At 44.9% G+C, this 18,790-nt stretch overlaps 1 protein-coding gene across 1 annotated transcript in view; it reads left to right on the plus strand.

The window, feature by feature from the left end:
* Positions 1-18,790, plus strand: part of LOC127004548 (solute carrier family 22 member 7-like) — a gene marked incomplete in the record, with an annotated part of 89,976 nt that overhangs the window by 58,076 nt on the left and 13,110 nt on the right. The window contains 3 exon segments of the mRNA XM_050872389.1: positions 1,079-1,247; positions 16,755-16,827; positions 18,624-18,778. Of these exon segments, the coding sequence (XP_050728346.1) occupies positions 1,079-1,247; positions 16,755-16,827; positions 18,624-18,778 (397 nt within the window).

Below are 18,790 nucleotides of genomic sequence, written 5' to 3' on the forward strand. Positions count from 1 at the left end.
ATATATATATAGTGAAACCTCGATTTAGGAGTGCCTTAGGTTATGAGTGTTTTGATTTACGAGCAATTTTTTTTTTTTAAATGCCTTGGTTTACGAAAAATGACTTTGTATACGAGCATCCTGTTTGTAGAAGTCTTTTTTTTTTCTTAATTCGTCGCCACCTTAAAGGTGGGGACACGGGCTATATGTAGGCCGTCGGGGTCGCGCGTACGTCCTTCCAAGGAGGGACCACAGACCCTTACCGGTGACGCCTCATGAAATGGAAAAAAAGGGCGTAAAAAAAAATAATAATGAAAAAAAAAAAAAACGCTACTTACTCCTCCTGAATAGAGTACAGAGGAGTGGCCAAAAAGAAAAATCAATTTCGGGAGGAGAGGTGTCCTGATACCCCCCTCTTGAAAGAGTTCAAGTCGTAGGCAGGAGGAAATACAGATGAGGGAAGATCGTTCCAGAGTTTACCAGCGTGAGGGATGAAAGAGTGAAGATGCTGGTTAACTCTTGCATAAGGGGTTTGGACAGTATAGAGATAAGCTTGATCAAAAAGTCGTGTGAGGCCAGTCCGTAGGAGGTGGGGAGGCATGCAGTTAGCAAGTTCAGAAGAGCAATCAGCGTGAAAATATCGATAGAAGATAGAAAGAGAGGCAACATCGCGACAGAATTTAAGAGGTAGAAGACTCAGTAAGAGGAGGAGAGCTGATGAGACGAAGAGCTTTGTCCACTCTGTCCAGAAGAGCTGTGTGAGTGGAGCCCCCCAATATATATATATATATATATATATATATATATATATATATATATATATATATATATATATACATATATATATATATATATATATATATATATATATATATATATATATAAAATCATTACCAATATTGTTTTCACGATGACATCTTATACGTTAATGGTAGTTGATGCTGCATTACCTCATACATATATGTGCAAATTTACGTTAATAACTCATTTAGACATCAACTTATCCCAGAGAAAACCATCATTAGAATGTTGGGGTTACCAGGTCACGTCGCTTACACTAAACACGACACCTCCTGAGACTTTAGGCCTCCGTCGGCAGTCATGGAGTTGATTCCACCCGAGCGTCGCGCCCTGGCCGTGATGCTCTCCTTCCTGAGTTGGACCTTCGGGATGTGCTTCACGGCGCTGGTGGCCTGGCTCGTACCACACTGGCAGCACCTCGCCATCATATCCATCTTCCCCTCGCTCCTCGGATTCTTGTACTGGAGGTGAGCCTATGAACATGAATGTTGGTCATTGCCCACTCCTTCACTTCACCTAGACGAACCTGCGTTATTCAATTTACACTTTATTCAATGAATGTTTCTACTCGATTATTTATTTGGAGATAAATGTTCTGTTAATTATTTGTGCATTCAAGACAGACTTGAACTTTGAATCAGTTTGATATGATAGGGTGAGAAATAGAAATATTGGCTCAGAATAGTTCTCCTGTCCTTGGCAGACAGGACAAAGAATTTAGCTCCATGGAAAAGAAAAACTGATAAGGGTTGTATAGGGGTCAGTACTGAGTCTGTTATTGTTTATTTTGCAGGGTGACTTATATTAATAGATTGTTATTATTAGTTTGTTAGCAAGTTTGCAGATGACATCGAAGTTGACAGACAAATTGGAATATATCATAGTCCGACACAAATATGAAGTCAGTTTGGGTGTGGCCCGAACCTCTTCACAGTGCTTCTGCATCACCCCTAATAGGCTACATCACTCGCTCACTCATATGCCATCTACGTATTATTTGAAATTGTATCAATATTCTCTTTATTTTTACAGTAGAGGAAGCAGCTCAATGGCAAAGAAAAATGATAACGAGAAAAAAAGGCCACCAATCACTGCCCCTATAAAGAAGAGTTTAGAAGAGTGGCCAAAAGAGAGGCCAATTTCGGGAGGACTTGAAAGAGTTCAAGTCGTAGGTCGGAGGAAATACAGACGAAGGAAGATTGTTTCAGAGTTTGCCAGTGTAAGGGGCGAAAAAATGAAGATGTTGGTTAAGACGGTCATCCCACTGTCGGCAGACACCTTGCGACAACCCCCGATTTTCAAGGTTGCAAAATGTCTCGAGATGTTGCAGACCAAGTCGCAAGGTGTCGGCGGTATGGTCTCGGCCTATCTCGGGTTATCTGCAACAATTGTCGTCATCGGCGATTTCTTTGGCTGAGGCAAAATTGTCAGACGGTTATCCCACTGGCGGCAGACAGCGCGCGACATCCCGCGACAGCCCGATTTGTCTAGTATCGGCTACAAAATTCTAGTTTGGTCCGTTAATCGGCGGGTGTGGGCGCTTGTCGGAAATCACTTGCGACCGTTATTGCCGACAATCTTCGATTGTCTGCTATTCGGCGCGACTGCCCCTTTTTTTTTAAAAAAAAAGGAACGGGAAAATTTGTCGCCGATGAACTTCAATAGTCGGTGACATATGGTGATTGTGATCGGCGACAAAAGGCGTCAATCGGAGTTAGTCAGCGACAAACGGTCATACTAATCGGTAACCATAGTCGGTAGCCGCCGATACGTAGTTTTGAGAGCAAATTTAAACCTGTTACAAGTTGTCGCCAAGTGTCGCCGGCATGTTGCAGGCTGTCGGCGGCATGTCGCCGGCAGGCAGCTGTCGCCAAAGGTCGGCGCCATGGCTGGTGCCGCGAGATAGGCCGAGACCATGCCGCCGACACCTTGCGACTTGGTTTGCAGCATCTCGAGACACTTTGCAATCTTGAAAATCGGGGGCTGTCGCAAGATGTCTGCCGCCAGTGGGATGACCGTCTCACAGACATCTCGCGGCACCAGCCATGGCACCGACACTTGGTGACAGTTGTCTGCAACAGCCGGCGGCAAGTTTCCGACAGCCGCCTACTGTCCGCAACTGGCGGCGGCCAAAACAGGATTAAACTTGTATTGTGTCCCATCACCGACTGTCGCCGGTCATAATCTGCGACAATCTGGGACAGTCTGCGACAGTAGGCGACACAAATTTAACGTGTCTGTGGCATGACAATAGTAGCATTGCCGACTTGTGAAAATTGGATGGCGACAAGCCGGCGACATGCTGCCGACAGCCTGCAACATGCCGGCGACACTTGGCGACAACTTGCGACAGGTTTAAATTTGCTCTCAAAAATACGTATCGGCGGCTATCGGCTATGGTCGCCGATTAGTATGACCATTTGTCGCTGACTAACTCCGACTGTCGCCTTTTGTCGCCGATCACAATCGCCATATGTCACCGACTATTGCAGTTCTTCGGCGACAGATTTTTCCCGTTCCTTTTTTTAAAAGGAAAAAAAAGGGGCAGTCGCGCCGAATAGCAGACAATGGGAGATTGTCGGCAATAGCGGTCGCAAGTGGTTTCCGACAAGCGCCCACACCCGCCGATTAACGGACAAAACTAGAATTTCGTCGCCGATATTAGACAAATCGGGCTGTCGCAGGATGTCGCCCGCTGTCTTCTGCCAGTGGGATGACCGTCTAACTCTTGCATGAAGGATTAGGACAATATAGGGATGAACTATAGCAGAATTTCGAGTGCAGCGGGGCCGCGGGAGGGGGGAGGCATGCAGTTGGCAAGTTCAGAAGAGCAGTCAGCATGAAAGTATCAACAGAAGACAGAAAGAGAGGCAACATGGCGGCAGAATTTAAGAGGTAGAAAACTGTCAGTAAGAGAAGGGAAGTTGATGAGGCGACGAGCCTTAGACTTTACTCTGTTCAACAGAGCTGTGTGTGTGTGTGTGTGTGTGTGTGTGTGTGTGTGTGTGTGTGTGTGTGTGGAGAACCCCCCCCCCCCCCTGACACACACCCATGAGATGCATACTCCATACAATGGCGGACAAGGCCCCTGTATATGGATGGCATCTGGGAGGGGGAAGAGTACTGGCCGAGACGATTTAGAACGCCCAGCCTCGAGGAAACAGATTTAGCAAAGGCCCAGTCACACTGACTTTACGAGCTAATGACGACCTCCCGCGACCTGCAAGTCGCGGGAGTTCGCACATGGTCGTGCGTGCGATCGTCATGTGTCTGTCCGCCGTGCGACCGAAAAGGTTGGCTAGATGTTTCAGGTGCTGCACCAAAAAACTCCAGTCGGTAGGCTGGACGACAACTGGACGACATCCAATCGCCGCACGGTGATCATCTACTGGTGGTCTAATGGCCGCATGGTTGGCGCCTGCTCCCCGTCTATTGGCTACTGTTTGTGTCTGGGTTGAGTGCGGACCACCACCGCTCTCAACGATTAGAAGAGACTAGACGACGTCAGGTCATTGTGGGCGGAGCGACCGTAATAAAAGGACGGCATGTACGCTAAAAGGTAGAGGTAAAGGTGTGATCGCCGCCCCAGACTGTGCAGGTTTTTATACGACAAATACAGGACGCCGACCACTGTGGTATCTGTCGGCGTCCGGGTGGTTTCTTGTGGTAGACCATCGATCACCGATGTCTACAGACTGGACGGCGTCGATCGTGCGACCGGTGGTCTACTGGCCCGCAATCGACGTAGTATGTCGATTGCCGGTAGTATAAGATTGTATTACAATCTTATACTACCGGTCGTTACGGAAGATCGCCATCCTCATTGCGACAGGCCGCGCACCGGGCGCCGATGATCAGTGACCGGTCCTTGCCTGTCGGTCACCGGTCGGTGCATGGTGGGTGTCTCGACGTAACTCCAAGTGTGAGGTCAAGGTGTGAATCTTACCATGGTGGCCGTCCATTGGACTTACACTGGACGACCGCCGGTAGCCGTTCGGTAACACGATTGCTCGGCCACCAACGTGGTCGGGAAGCGGCGGGTGTGAATCACAGCATTTTGAGGTCGCTGACGGTCATTATCAGTTCGTAGGGTCAGTGTTACTCAGGGTTTAGAGAGAAGGTATGAAGTTCCCAGTTGAGATTTTGAGTTAAGGATAGAGCGAGGATGTTTTTTGAAGAAGGTGGCATGCCACCTTCTTCAAAAAAGATCCTCAGCTGCAGCTGAGAATTATCGAAGTATAAGGGATAGATGTTTGGAAGATTGTGTCGAGTTAACAGGTGGAAAAATTAAGTTTTTGAGGTGTTGAAGGACACCAAGTTCTTCTTGCCCCAATCGGAAATGATAGTAAAGTCTGAGATTAAACGTTATGCGGCCTCCAGGCTAGAATAATGTAGTTCCTGTTGGAAGGGTCTTCTGTCAGAAGATGTTGAGTAATGTAGAGTAGAGTCATCAGAGTAAGAGTGGATATAGGGCAGTTTGTTTTTGGAAAGAAAATCATCAGTGAACAATAGAAAGAGAGTGGGAGATAGAACAGAGCCTTGCGGGAGACCATTGTTGATAGGTTTAAGGGAAGAACAGTGACCGTGTACCATAGCTAAGATAGATTGGCCAGAAAGGAAACTAAAGGTGAAACTACAGAGAGAGGGATAGAATCCGTTGGAGGGTAGTTTGGAAAGCAAAGATTTGTGCCAGACTTTGTCAAAAGTTTTCGGGATGTCTTAGACAACAACAAAAGTGTCACCGAAACGGCTAAGAGAGGACGACCAGAAGACAGTTAGTAATGCGAGAAGATCAACAGTAGAACGCCCCTTGCGGAACCCATACTGACGATTAGATAGAAGGTCAGAAGTGGATAGATGCTTATGAATCTTCCTGTTAAGGGAAAATTCAAAAGCATTAGAAAAATCGGAAAGTAAAGCTATAGGACGGTAGTTTGAAGGATTAGCGCGATCATCCCTCCTAGGTACAAGGTGTAGCCTTATAGGCGTACCTCCATCAGGAAGGAAAAGTAGATGTTGAAAGGTTAAAGATAGATGTGAGAGTCGTGCTGCCATTAGGATTAAGGAGAGGTGAGAAAGATGGAGAAGTGAAATTGTTAGAGATACTTTTGGCAAGGTGTCAGAAGTCTGAAAAAAAGCAAGGTGTTGGCATTTACTCTTGATGAAAGTATTTTTGGTTAGTCGAAGAATAGATTTGGCACGATTTCTGGCAAAAATGTAAAGGTCGTGATTAGAAGGAGTGGGAAGGTTCTGGTATCTTTTGTGACCTGCCTCTTTATCTTAAATAGCACGAAAGCAAGCGTAATCTGGTGTACATCAAATTGATTTGGCAGCGCTCTGGCTAGAGGACGCTTCGAGCAGGTCCCGTCCAAACTGACTTCATAGCTGAATCGGACTTTAGAATAGCAGGGTAACGTAGGGCAATTTGATAAGCTTGAAAAACTATGTGCCATATTGGAGATCACTCCTTGAGACTGTATAATGGCCCGAGGTGTCGTTAACGGAAAGCCATGACTTGAGGCACTGGGCACCCTTTGCTTGACGCTAGAGTCCATCACAGGGCTCGTGAGCCCGTATTTGAATCCCAGATGGATTAATGGATAAGTATTTATTAACTAGTAGTTCAATTATTTCTCATGTGCTTCGAGAAAATGGCGACCTCTCTCATAACGGCGGTATCGTAGCAGTAGGCATCCTTCCCTGGGTTGTGTTTCTCCCCGTGTCGAGGCAGGAAAAAGCATATCCAACGAAATGCAGTGTCCTGATCCCCACCAAACAAGAGCTTAGCCGCAGCCACACCCAGCTAGGAATTAGTGACAAGACTGAGGTCATGCTGATCAAGGATAAAGGAGGAGTTAGGGTAAGTCACTAGACTTTGTTTTACCCACTGTGCATCAGCCGATCTATGCGCGCAGCGCGTCGTATCAGAGCATCGTCAGCTGGGACCCAGTGATCCACATTGTCTCAAAGCTTTACCTTGGTGCCAGATCATTGTGCACAATATTCTCGGCGTTAGTTCTTTAAGTATGACTGTATGTGCAGTGCTTGAAATAACCATGGACGAAACAGGAAACATGACAAATTCAAATTATTCAGGTTTCTTGTGACAAATCAGACAGCGTTAAAACAGACGATTCATGCATGCTTTTCGGAGGTCGGATGTGGCAAATCCAAGAGTTTTTTTGTTAAGACGACAGACTATACATAGGAGTAGGTATAGAATCAAGAGGAAGCTCTTCAACACATCTAGCATTCTCTACCTCTCTCTCATGTTCGTGTACTCCAACCTGCTCCATCAAATGCTTTTATTTTGTCTCCACCTGGTCCTCAATCTGCACTGACTTTTACAATCCATGTGCTGCCACTCTGTTACTGTGGTTGTCCATCTGTTAGCAGTTCTGCGCATGATGTGGCCTTTCCAAGTCTATTCTTATTCTTCGGTCTTTCAAATATCTTCAATCTTTGTTTGTCTTCTAATCCTTAAAGCTCACTTTCTGGCTCTCCATATTATTATATACCCAATATTTTTCTTTCCATATCAGTTTGTTTTATCCCAATCATATGGTCATTTCAATTTGATCGTTCAGTCATACAATTTGAATGGGGATGATGACGGAGCCGGGCTGAAGTTCTGCTCCCCTGTCCGGATGCCGTTGATCATAATATGAAATTGTATATTAAATATACTGTACATAATAAAAAAGGCTTTTTAATGCTTTGAATATGTTGCATTTAAGGATAATAGAAATGAATTGTATGAATTTCATAATACATGATAACGTTGCTCTCCGACATTGTCACTGGACAGTGGTCAAGGAAACCATATTACTTCCTCCATGACATCCACCTGCAGTCAGACAGCTGCTGAATTGGATGCAAGCTACTCTTGGTGAGGTATATACAGGAGGCGAGAGAGTGTTGGAAGCCTATCAAAGACCCTTCCCGTGTCCTCACTTTCCTTTTCCCAATTGTCTCATTAACACCAGAGAGCAGTTCAGCATGCTCTCTTAAAAGACAAATCCTCTTAAACCGGTATTTCAAGGGAACGATTTTGCTCGGGACCCAGACCTTCGGGCGGTAACTTTCGCTGAGCTGCTGTGGGAACATGACATGCACTAATCACACGAGGATGCTACGTTTGATGGGCAGTGGGCAATCCTGGTCCTGGTCTTGACTTTCAGGGACCGTATACCTACTTTCAAGTTGAAATAGATGTTGATTAATTTCTGTCAGTCATGTTTTAATAGTTATTTTTACACCGAAAAACAAAAATATGTTTACAATTAAATACACCTCACCCTTCCTCCCTCCCTTCCTCACCTCACCTGGATGAATGAGATGAATTTAAGAGTTGTTCAGTTGATACAAATATGGTTGGGGTTTAAAAGTAATGTCAAACAGTTTTAAAGACAGGGAAGTCAGAAGGTGAATGAATAACAAGTGTTCACGAGTAGTATTGTGGAGCGAAAACATTTGATTGCAAAAGACTTAAGCCCCGTTCACACTGTGCCGACTCTGGGCCACGACAACCCAGCGACTTCTGCTTTTGACAAGTCGGCTCCCACGCTCCAAGAATTTTTGGCGTCTTGGTGTCGGCTACCATGATTGCCGACTCTGGGACATTCGGCCAACTAATTGAATGAATGTCTGCGACATGCTGCCAACTAGTCTCAAGACGAGTCTCAACGGTCATTTTTTGAAATGGCGCCATGTCTACGACAACCACGAATCTGCCGACCGATTAGCCGACAGCCGCAGACGGTCTTGACGACAGTTCCAGATTGTCTGTCAACTGGATGGCCGACTAGCTGCCCGACAGTTGCCAAGGAGTTGGCCGACGGTCTTCCTGACGGTCTTCGCGACTGTTTTGGCGGCAGCCTTGCTGTTCCTTAAAATACGGAATCGCTCTTTATTCGAGGATGAAATGTATCGTTCCGTTTTGAGCCAATACGGGCATTTGTTCCGTACGGTATTTTGTTATCTGAATGGTCAAGCAGATAAAATTCAGTATCTTACAATTGTAGTGAGCGCATTTTTCGGTTAATCACAAAACCACCCCGTAAAATTTGTCAAAGGTTCGTCCTAAAATACGTGTAAAATACGCGACGTAACGTCCCTCCCCCCTCCCTCCTGCTTCCACCAGTAGCGTGCTGCGGCTGTCACTCATTGCATGTTCGAGAAATTTCAGGGTTGCCACCCGTTCCTTTAAATATGGATCCATTCCGTATTGGAGAGTGAGATGTTGCATTCCACATTTTTCTGACCTCAGGGTGGCAATCCTAGTTGTGTCATTCAACACAAGAGAGATCGAGGCAAAAGGAGTGCGTGCGTACTGTGCGGCTTCCAAGTTTGTGCCAGCGAAACGTAACCATGCCCAGAAGTTGCTATTGTGCTTGTGATTGCAAAATAAAAATATATATTTCTTGATGGCGGCAGTGTTAGCCAAAATTTGAGCCGATAGTCGTCACAAACTTCCTTCATTAGGGGAAGACTGTCGTCACGATAGTCCCTAATCATTCTTAAGTAGTCGGCACAGACGACTGTGCCGACAGCAAACGGTAAAAACTTGAAAAATGGCCCCGACAGTCGTCACGACTGTCTCAAGACAAGCCAAGACTGTTGACGACAGTCGTCACGACTGCCCCCGACCTCCCTCAGACTTCAACCGGAAGTGACGGTTGGTCCAGACTCTTGCCGACTCTTGTCGTGAAAGTTTAGCATGGCATACTTTTCTGCGCTACCCCTCACGACCCCAGACTCCCGTCACGACGTCGGCTTGGCAGTCTCAAGACCTCTTTCAAGACATGCCCGACCCTTTCACATCAACACCCAAGACCTCGTGTACCCTAGAGTCGTGGGTTGTCTTGGCCCTGAGTCGGCACAGTGTGAACGGGGCTTTAATCAGAACCCATCTAGGAATAAATAAGATGTATGCAAAGTCCCTACCTATAAATATTTTAAGTAGTTTAAAAAAAAAGGAGAGAGAGAGAGAGAGAGAGAGAGAGAGAGAGAGAGAGAGAGAGAGAGAGAGAAAAGAGGAGACAGAAGAAAAGAGAAGAGAAAGGAGAGAAAAGAGAGGAGAGAGAGCGAGATCAAGCGAGAGCTATCTATAAACTACTATAAATAGACTATCTATGAAGCTACATATAAAAATTCAAAATAGTACAAAAAAGTAAAAAGAGAGAGAGAGAGAGAGAGAGAGAGAGAGAGAGAGAGAGAGAGAGAGAGAGAGAGAGAGAGAGAGAGAGAGAGAGAGAGAGAGAGAATTTACATAGATTTACATAGAAAATCAGACAACACAGACCCCATGGTCAAGACTAGGTGGTCTGTCCTTAAACCTAAGTGATTCTACATTAATCAGATGGCTCCAAAACGTTGCATTTCAACTCTAGTTAATATTAAGTTCAAGGAAGGGACGGTCGAGCTTGTTTTTAAAGGAGTCAATCGTGTTACACTGGACCACTGAAGGTGGAAGCTTATTCCATTCTCGCACTACAACGTTGGTGAAGAAAAATTTGGTGCAGTCTGAATTTACTTGTCTACATTTGAGTTTTATGCCATTGTTCCTCGTTCGCAAAGTGTCATCGATCATAAACAATTTTGATCTGTCTACATTCGTGAAACCATGAAGTATTTTAAAACATTCGATCAGTTTTCCTCGGAGGCGACGTTTCTCAAGAGAGAACATGTTAAGGGTGGAAAGCCTTTCTTCGTAGGATTTGTTGCACAAGGAAGGGATCATTTTTGTTGCCCGACGCTGAACACCTTCTAATTTAGCAATGTCCTTTGCATGGTGCGGAGACCAAAACTGCACCGCATATTCCAAGTGGGGTCTGACTTAACTATTGTAGAGCGGAAGTATTACATCTTTATTCTTGAATAAAAAGTTTCTTTTAATGAAGCCTAACATTCTGTTCGCTTTATTTGCTGCATCGATGCATTGCTGTGAGAATTTGAGGATTGACACGATTTTGACCCCCAGGTCCTTAACGCATTGAACGCTTTTGAGTTTAACGCCGCGCATTTCGTAATCGAACTTCTTATTTCTTGTTCCAACTTGATGGACCTGGCACTTGTCTACGTTAAAGGGCATCTCCCATCTATCCAACCAAGATGAAATTTTGTGCAAATTCTCTTTGAGGCTTTGCCTGTCTTCGTCAGTGAGAGAGAGAGAGAGAGAGAGAGAGAGAGAGAGAGAGAGAGAGAGAGAGAGAGAGAGAGAGAGAGAGAGAGAGAGAGTTTTTTACAGAGAGAGAGAGAGAGAGAGAGAAATTATATATATATATATATATATATATATATATATATATATATATATATATATATATATATATATATAGATATACATATATATATATATATATATATATATATATATATATATATATATATATATATATATATATATATATATATATATATATATAAAGCCCGCTATTCGCCGCTCCCACAACAGAAAATAGATAGAGTAGCCAAAAAAGAGGTCAATTTCGGATGGAGAGGTGTCTTGATACACTCTTCTTGAAAGAGGACAAGTCATAGGCAGGAGGAAATACAGACGAAGGAAGGCAGTTCCAGAGTTTACCAGTGTAAGGGATGAAAGAGTGAAGATGCTGGTTAACTCTTCCAGAAGGGGTTTGGACAGTATAGGGATGGGCTAGAGTGGACAGTCGAGTGCAGCGGGGCCGCGGGAGGAGGGGAGGCATGCAGTTAGCAAGGTCAGAAGAGCAGTCAGCGTGAATATATCGATAGATGATAGAAAGAGAGGTAACATGGCGGCGGAATTTAAGATGTATAAGACTATCAGTAAGAGGAGGAGAGCTGATGAGTCGAAGAGCCGACTCCACTCTGTCCAGGAGAGCGGTGTGAGTGGAGCCCCCCCCCCCCCCCTCACACACACACACACACACACACACACACACACATGAGATGCATTCTCTATACGAGGACGGACAAGGCCCCTGTAAATGGACAGCAATTGTGTGAGGGAGAAGAACTGGCGGAGAAGGTACAGAACGCCCAGCCTCGAGGAAGCTGATTTAGTAAGAGATATGAAGTTTCCAGTTGAGATTTCGAGTTAAAGATAGACCGAGGATGTTTAGTGTTGAAGAAGGTGATAGCTGAATGTTGTCAAAGAATAGGGGATAGTTGTTTGGAAGATTGTGTCGAGTGGACAGGTTGAGAAACTGTGTTTTAGAGGTGCTGAAGGACACCAGGTTCTTCTTGCCCTAATCGGAAATAATAGTCAGTGTTGTGCCCACTACCTGCTAAAAGTAGTGGCACTACTGCTGCCACTACTTCAGTCAAATTGTAGTGGCACTACCGCTACAGCTACTTTATTCTAAATGTAGTGCACTACCGCTACTACTGCCGCTACCGCTACTTGTGAACAATAAGTACTGAAAAAAAAACATAATTCTCTTTTATACATATAATTGTTACGTTCCACGTCCTTGATAGACTACTGAGTAAGTCACTTTGTACTTTATGTACGTGAGGCTAGAAGATTCACTCACCTCCCTCTGCTGTGCTGGTTGACTCACCCAGTTTGTACCAGTTTCCAAGGCTTCGTGAGCCGTGATCAGAAATATCCACGAGTGACTAATCACTTACTGATACCTAAGAAGATTGTCTCGTTGTTCCAAACACTGTCCCATCCCTCGAGGCGGGCGACTGAGACCGTGACTGACAAGAGTGACGGGCCGTGGCTTAGCCCACTGAACTGTACACGTTTCATTCGCGTTTTCATCACGTACGTAGTTGGTCCACCCCGAGTAGCGAGTAGTGACTAGCCCTACCTAAAAATGTAGCGCCGCTACCGTTTTTGCCGCTCTTTCTAAAAAAGGGTGGCACTACCGCTACAGCTACTAAAAAAGTAGCTTCGCTACGTAGCGGCGCTACTAGTAGTGCCGCTACGTCCAACACTGATAATAGTAAGGTCTGAGGCTAAGCGTTCTGCTGACTCCAGCCTGGAATCGTTTAGTTCCTGTTGGGTGGGTCTTCTATTAAAAGAAGTTGAGTAATGCAGAGTAGAGTCATCGGCGTAAGTATGGATAGGACAGTTCGTTTTGGAAAAAAGATCATCGATTAACAACAGAAAGAGAGTGGGAGATAGGACAGAACCTTGCGGGACACCATTGTTAATAGGTTTAAGAGAAGAACAGTGACCGTTTACCACAACAGAAATAGAACGGTCAGAAAGGAAACTGGAGATAAAGGTACAGAGAGAAGGATAGAAACCGTAGGAGGGTAGTTTGGAAAGTAAAGATTTGTGCCAGACCCTATCAAAGGCTTTTGATGTGTTCAGGGCAGTAACAAAGGTTTCACCGAAACGGCTAAGAGAGGATGACCAAAAGTCAGTTAGGAAGGCAAGGAGATCACCAGTAGAACGCCCCTTGCGGAAACCATATTGGTGATCAGATAAAAGGTCAGAAGTGGAGAGGTGCTTTTGAATCTTCTGGTTAAGGATTGATCCAAAAGCCTTAGATAGACAAGAAAGTAAAGCTATAGGACTGTAGTTTGAGGGATTGGAACCGTCACCCTTCTTAGGCACAGGTTGTATGAAGGCATATTTCCAGCATGAAGGAAAGGTAGATGTTGACAGGCAGAGACGAAAGAGTTTGACCAGGCAGGGTGTCAGCACGGAAGCACAGTTTTTAAGGACAATAGGAAGCACTCCATCAGATCCATAAGCCTTCTGAGGATTGAGGCCAGAGAGAGCATAGAAAACATCATTCATAAGAATCTTAATAACAGGCATAAAGGAGTCAGAGGGGGGATGAGTAGGAGGAATATGCCCAGAATCGTCCAGAGTGGAGTTTTTAGAGAAAGTTAGAGAGAAGAGTTCAGCCGTAGAGATAGATGAGACGGCGGTGCTGCCGTCAAGACTAAGGAGAGGAGGGAAAGATGAAGAAGTGAAGTTGATGTTTTGAGCTAGATGCCAGAAATCCCGGGAAGAATTAGAAAAAGCAAGGTTTTGGCATTTTCTATTAATGAAGGAGTTTTTAGCAAGTCGGAGAATAGATTTGGCACGATTCCGGGCAGAAATGTGGCTGATGACGTCATTGAGGTGGGAGGAGCATAAGAACCAGCCAGCGAATAAGGGTGAAGTGAGGCGCCCGGGCTAATGTGAGCGGGCTGCCTGAGAAGCAGAAAATAGCTCCAGCCTGTCCGATCTTTTTGTTTCGTTTTTAGTAGCCCCTATGGTCCATGAGCAGAGTCAGCATTTGCTTACGGACGGGGCCTGCTCAACGGAGATCGTTCTCGTTAAATACCTGCTTTACTCTCCACACCACACTACATACACACTACAAACACACACACACACACACACACACACACACACACACACACACACACACACACACACACACTCATTAAACACTAATGAAAATCTAAAATTCAAAATTCTTGATGGCTAACAATAACCGAGCCTCGGAGACCCCATCTGAGGGGGGGGGAGGGGGGGGGGACCATGAAGCCCCCTGATCTAACTCCCTTTTTGGCAATGACCACAAAAGGTGTCCTGAAAACTCTTCTAACTTTCTTTTCATCACCTTTTGCAACATTCGCGGTCTTTGCTCTAACTTCCATTCCGTGGAACACCATCTCTCCTCCTCTCACCTTCTCTTCCTCACCGAAACACAGGTCTCGGGGTCTACTGAAAGCAATATCTTCTTTGTTCCCTCCTACTATATCTATCCTAAATTTCAGTCCAAAGCTGGATGTTGCGTCTACGTACGCAACGACATCACTTGCTCTCGTGCCCACGACCTTGACTCTAATCAGAATTTTTCACCTTCTGACTGAGACTTCATTGTTATTCTATTATTAAATAAATTTGTGCTGTTTATCTCTCACCTAATTCTACCAACTTTGTAAAATTATCTGACTATTTGAACGCCAAAGTGGAGCACTTTCCCTTCGCTGAAATCTCCATCTTAGGAGATTTCAGTATTCTCCACCAGCTTTGGCTTCCATCCTCTTTCGCTGACCAGCCTGGTGAACAAGCCTTCAACTTAGCTCTCCTCAATTATTTAGAGCAGTTGGTTTGGCACCCTACACATATTCCCCACCGCCTTAGAGATACGCCTAACATTCTAGACCTCTTCCTAACCTCTAACTCTTCGGCTTACTCTGTTAAACTGTTTTCTCCGTTGGGCTCTTCCGATCACAACCTTATTTCCGAATTCTTTCCTATCGCTCCTGTATAGCCTCAGGACCTACCGAAGAGGCTGTGCTTCTGGCATTTTGCTTCAGATCGGTGGGACGACATGATGATGTACTCTTCCGATTTCCCGTGGAATGAATACTGCTTCCAGGAAAGAGACTCCTCTAGGTGTGCCCAGCGCATCATTGAGGTGATTGTCTCCGGAATGGAGATACACATTCCACGTTGATTTTCTACCACTCATGCTAAAAACTCTTGGTTCAATCATACTTGTTCTCGTGCTATCAGAGATAGAGAGACGGCTCACAAAAGGTATCAGAGCCTTTGCACTTCTGCTAGTTACGATCTTTATATTTCCGCCCGGAATCATGCCAAATCCGACTTACCAAAAACTACTTCATTAATAGAAAGTGCCGCAACCTTGCTTTCTCTAATTCTTCCAGGGACTACTGGCACCTGGCCAAAAATATCTCCACCAATTTTACTTCCACATATTTCCCACCTCTCCTTCTTCCTGATGGCAGCACTGCTGTCACATCTGTCTATAAGGCTGAACTCTTCACTCAGAGGTTTTGTAAAATCTCCACTCTGGACGATTCAGGGCATATTCCTCCCACTCATCCTCCCACTGACTCCATTATGTTTGTAATTAATATTCTAAGAAAGATGTTTTCTACGCCCTCTATGGCCTCAATCCTCTGAAGGCTTATGGATCTGATGAAGTGCCTCCTATGGGGAACTTATTAAAAGGCACGGCCCACCAGATGTCTCTACTGTCGGTCGACCACCCGAGATTTTCCCTGAAAATATCTCTTAATTACCGTAAATCCCCTGCGTTCTTTCTTGGCAAACTATAAATACACATCAATACAGAAACTGATATTGTTTGTATAAAAAATGTAGTGGATAAGTTTCTTTCTTTACACAAGACGAAAATAATGAAGCTATGACGGTACTTGACAACTCGGGTGGAAAAAACACGTCCTTGCATGAAAGTAATGCACATTTAAGCAGAAAAAGGCTTCGAAAATATTTCTGCTTGATCATCTGGCAAATTGTATACAGTAATTGAAATATTTGAGAAATATGTTAAAAAAAGGTACTGAGAAATATTGCTGTGTGCCATATATCGATGCTAACGTTTTCTCAAATTTCATTAACATTCATTTTCTAAACTTTACAGGGGTAACTAATCCTGTCATCAATATCGTTATAGTTAATCGAATCCTATTGTCTGCTTAATCAGTTAACGCCAATTTAGGCTATATGAGTGTGCTTCTTTTAGCTGATTGTTGTGGAGGTGAAACAAAGCCTGTTAGGAAAGGATGCTGGAGACGTGAGGGATCGTTGGCAAAATGGTCATGCTAACCAGAAGTCGATCCTGCTCACTGGGTTGTATTTGTAAACGACAATCTTGTATGGAGGAGTCCATTGGGACCCCCACAAAACAAGTTGATGGATCCTGCCGGACGGTTTACTACTTAGAATGCGAAGGGGGCCTGCATGGTGACTTGCTCGGGGAGACCCCAAGAATGGAGTCGTAGGGTGGTGTTAGATATACGTGCGTTGGCGCGATTAGTGAGAATAATCTTTTGCTATCTATTGATGCTCTTGTGTTCTTATTTTTCATGAATATCAGTGAGTAACTCTGTTAGCTATTTGTTATTTTCTTGCTCATCCTACATTCTCAATAAGCTATAATGCATGTCATGGATTTCAATTTAAAATTCATCGTGGTTGTGTTCTCTCGGAGCAGCTTAAGTTGATGTGAAACTATATATTATAGTGGTTCATCTCCATACAGGTTTCTTCCTGAGTCTCCAAGATGGCTGCTGTCCAAAGGAAAAGTGCGGCAAAGTGCGGACATCCTTCTCAATGTGCGTATTTTGCGTGTGCTTCTTTTAGCTGAATGTTGTGGAGGTGAAACAAAGCCTGTTACAGAAGGATACTGGAGACGTGAAGTGATCGTTGGCAAAGTGGTCATGCTACAGACAGTGTGTGGTCCTTATGGGGTATATTCATCCTTAGCAGGTGTCACCACCGCTAGAGCCATAGAGCCCACGAAGCTTGAGCTATTCTTTCAATTATCGTAAATTACCTGTGTTTCTCTAGGACTTGCAACAATTACACTTCAATACAATAAGTGACACTATTGTTAATAAAAATGTAGCTGATCATTCTCGTTATTTTATTTGTTTGTAAACGAGAGAAGATATAAATGCTGTCCGGCAGCCTCTCCTCATCCAAAATCGTTCTTACATGAAAGACCTGTGAAATCAAGCAGAAATGAGCTTTTACATTTTTTTTTATTTACATTACATTATATGCTGAGTACCTGCTTCGGCTGCATCAGTATCAAAAACATTTGGGCGCCAGCCAACAGGCATCTCGACAGAAAGCGAGCCTCCTTTGTTTTTTGTCCGTGTGTGACATTGGCTTCCGTCCAATAGTGTTTCCCTCCACCCACAACTCCTAGCCTTAAACGCCATTACCTTTCACTTTCCCACACTCCTGGTAGCGGGAGGCGTCCACCCAAGGTCTTGGTTTATCTCACACAACAACCAGCACTCACTTGAGGGTGGAGAATAATATGCTGGGAGCGGAACCCGATGACCTCACTGAGAAACAAACACCTGCCTTCCTAGTGCTGGGGAGAGGGGGTTGTCGAGATGCCCGACGCCCTAATATTTTTGATGAATTTCGCCGAAGGCGACACTGTTACACCCACGGCAGGTACTCAGCAAATATTGTAATGTAAATATAATTTTTTGAAGAGCCCATTTTTGTTTGATTTCGCAGGTCTTTTATGCGAGAAAGATTTTGGATGAGGAGAGGCTGCCAGACAGCCTTTATATTTTCTCTCGTTTACCAATAAATAAGACAACGAGCATGATCAGCTACATTTTTATTAACGATGGTGTCACTTATTATAAATTATTTAAGTGCAATTGTTACAGGCCCCAGAGGGAGACAGGTAATTTACGATAATTGAAAGAATAGCTCAAGCTTCGTGTGCCCTGTGACCCAACACTCGCTGGCTGGTAATGTCGTGCAGCGACTTGCCTGAGGGGCGAGCCTCCCATAACTCACTCTGCGAGTGGGGTACCTCTTTGGCCGACTGGTTATGGAGTGGCTCTCCCGTCTCGCTGGTCGCGGGTTCGATCCCCGGCGCTGGCAAAACCTTTCCTTGTCTGGATTAATTTCTCGTGTGTTTCGTTACACGCAGAGGTCGTGTGGGAGTGTAGTAAAGAGAAAATTCTGGCGTTACACTGGTGGCAAGGCGGTGAGCATCCTCTCCTGTGATTCTTTTGTGTCTCTCCGAAGGGGTAACAGGTAGAGTGATGGCCCATGCTCTCCGAAAAGTTCATAGAAAATGGAAAATCTCAACACAGAAATTAATCTAAATAGGAATGGAGAGCCGTGTAGTGCAGCGACTTGCCTGATGGGCGAGCCTCCCATAACTCACTCTGCGAGTGGGGTACCTCTTTGGCCGACTGGTTGAGGAGTGGCTCTCTCGTCTCGCTGGTCGCGGGTTCGATCCCTGGCGCTGGCAAAACCTTTCCTTGTCTGGATTAATTTATCGTGTGTTTCGTTACACGCAGAGGTCGTGTAGGAGTGTAGAAAAAATAAAATTCTGGCGTTTCAGCAATTTTGGAATATACCTCATTGACAGATTGGCGCAACCAACGGGGCTCCGTTGGTGTCACGCACCAAGATGGAGGCTCAGCTCCACGTGTTGATGTTGCGGCAGCCCGTGGCCCAGCCCCTCAGCGCCCTGTTGGCATACCCGAAGCTCACTACGAGAGCTGTAATGCTTCTCCTCATGTGGTAGGTCACTCT

The sequence above is a fragment of the Eriocheir sinensis genome, chromosome 3 (assembly GCF_024679095.1).
Source record: "Eriocheir sinensis breed Jianghai 21 chromosome 3, ASM2467909v1, whole genome shotgun sequence".
In the NCBI taxonomy this organism is placed as follows: Eukaryota; Metazoa; Arthropoda; class Malacostraca; order Decapoda; family Varunidae; genus Eriocheir; species Eriocheir sinensis.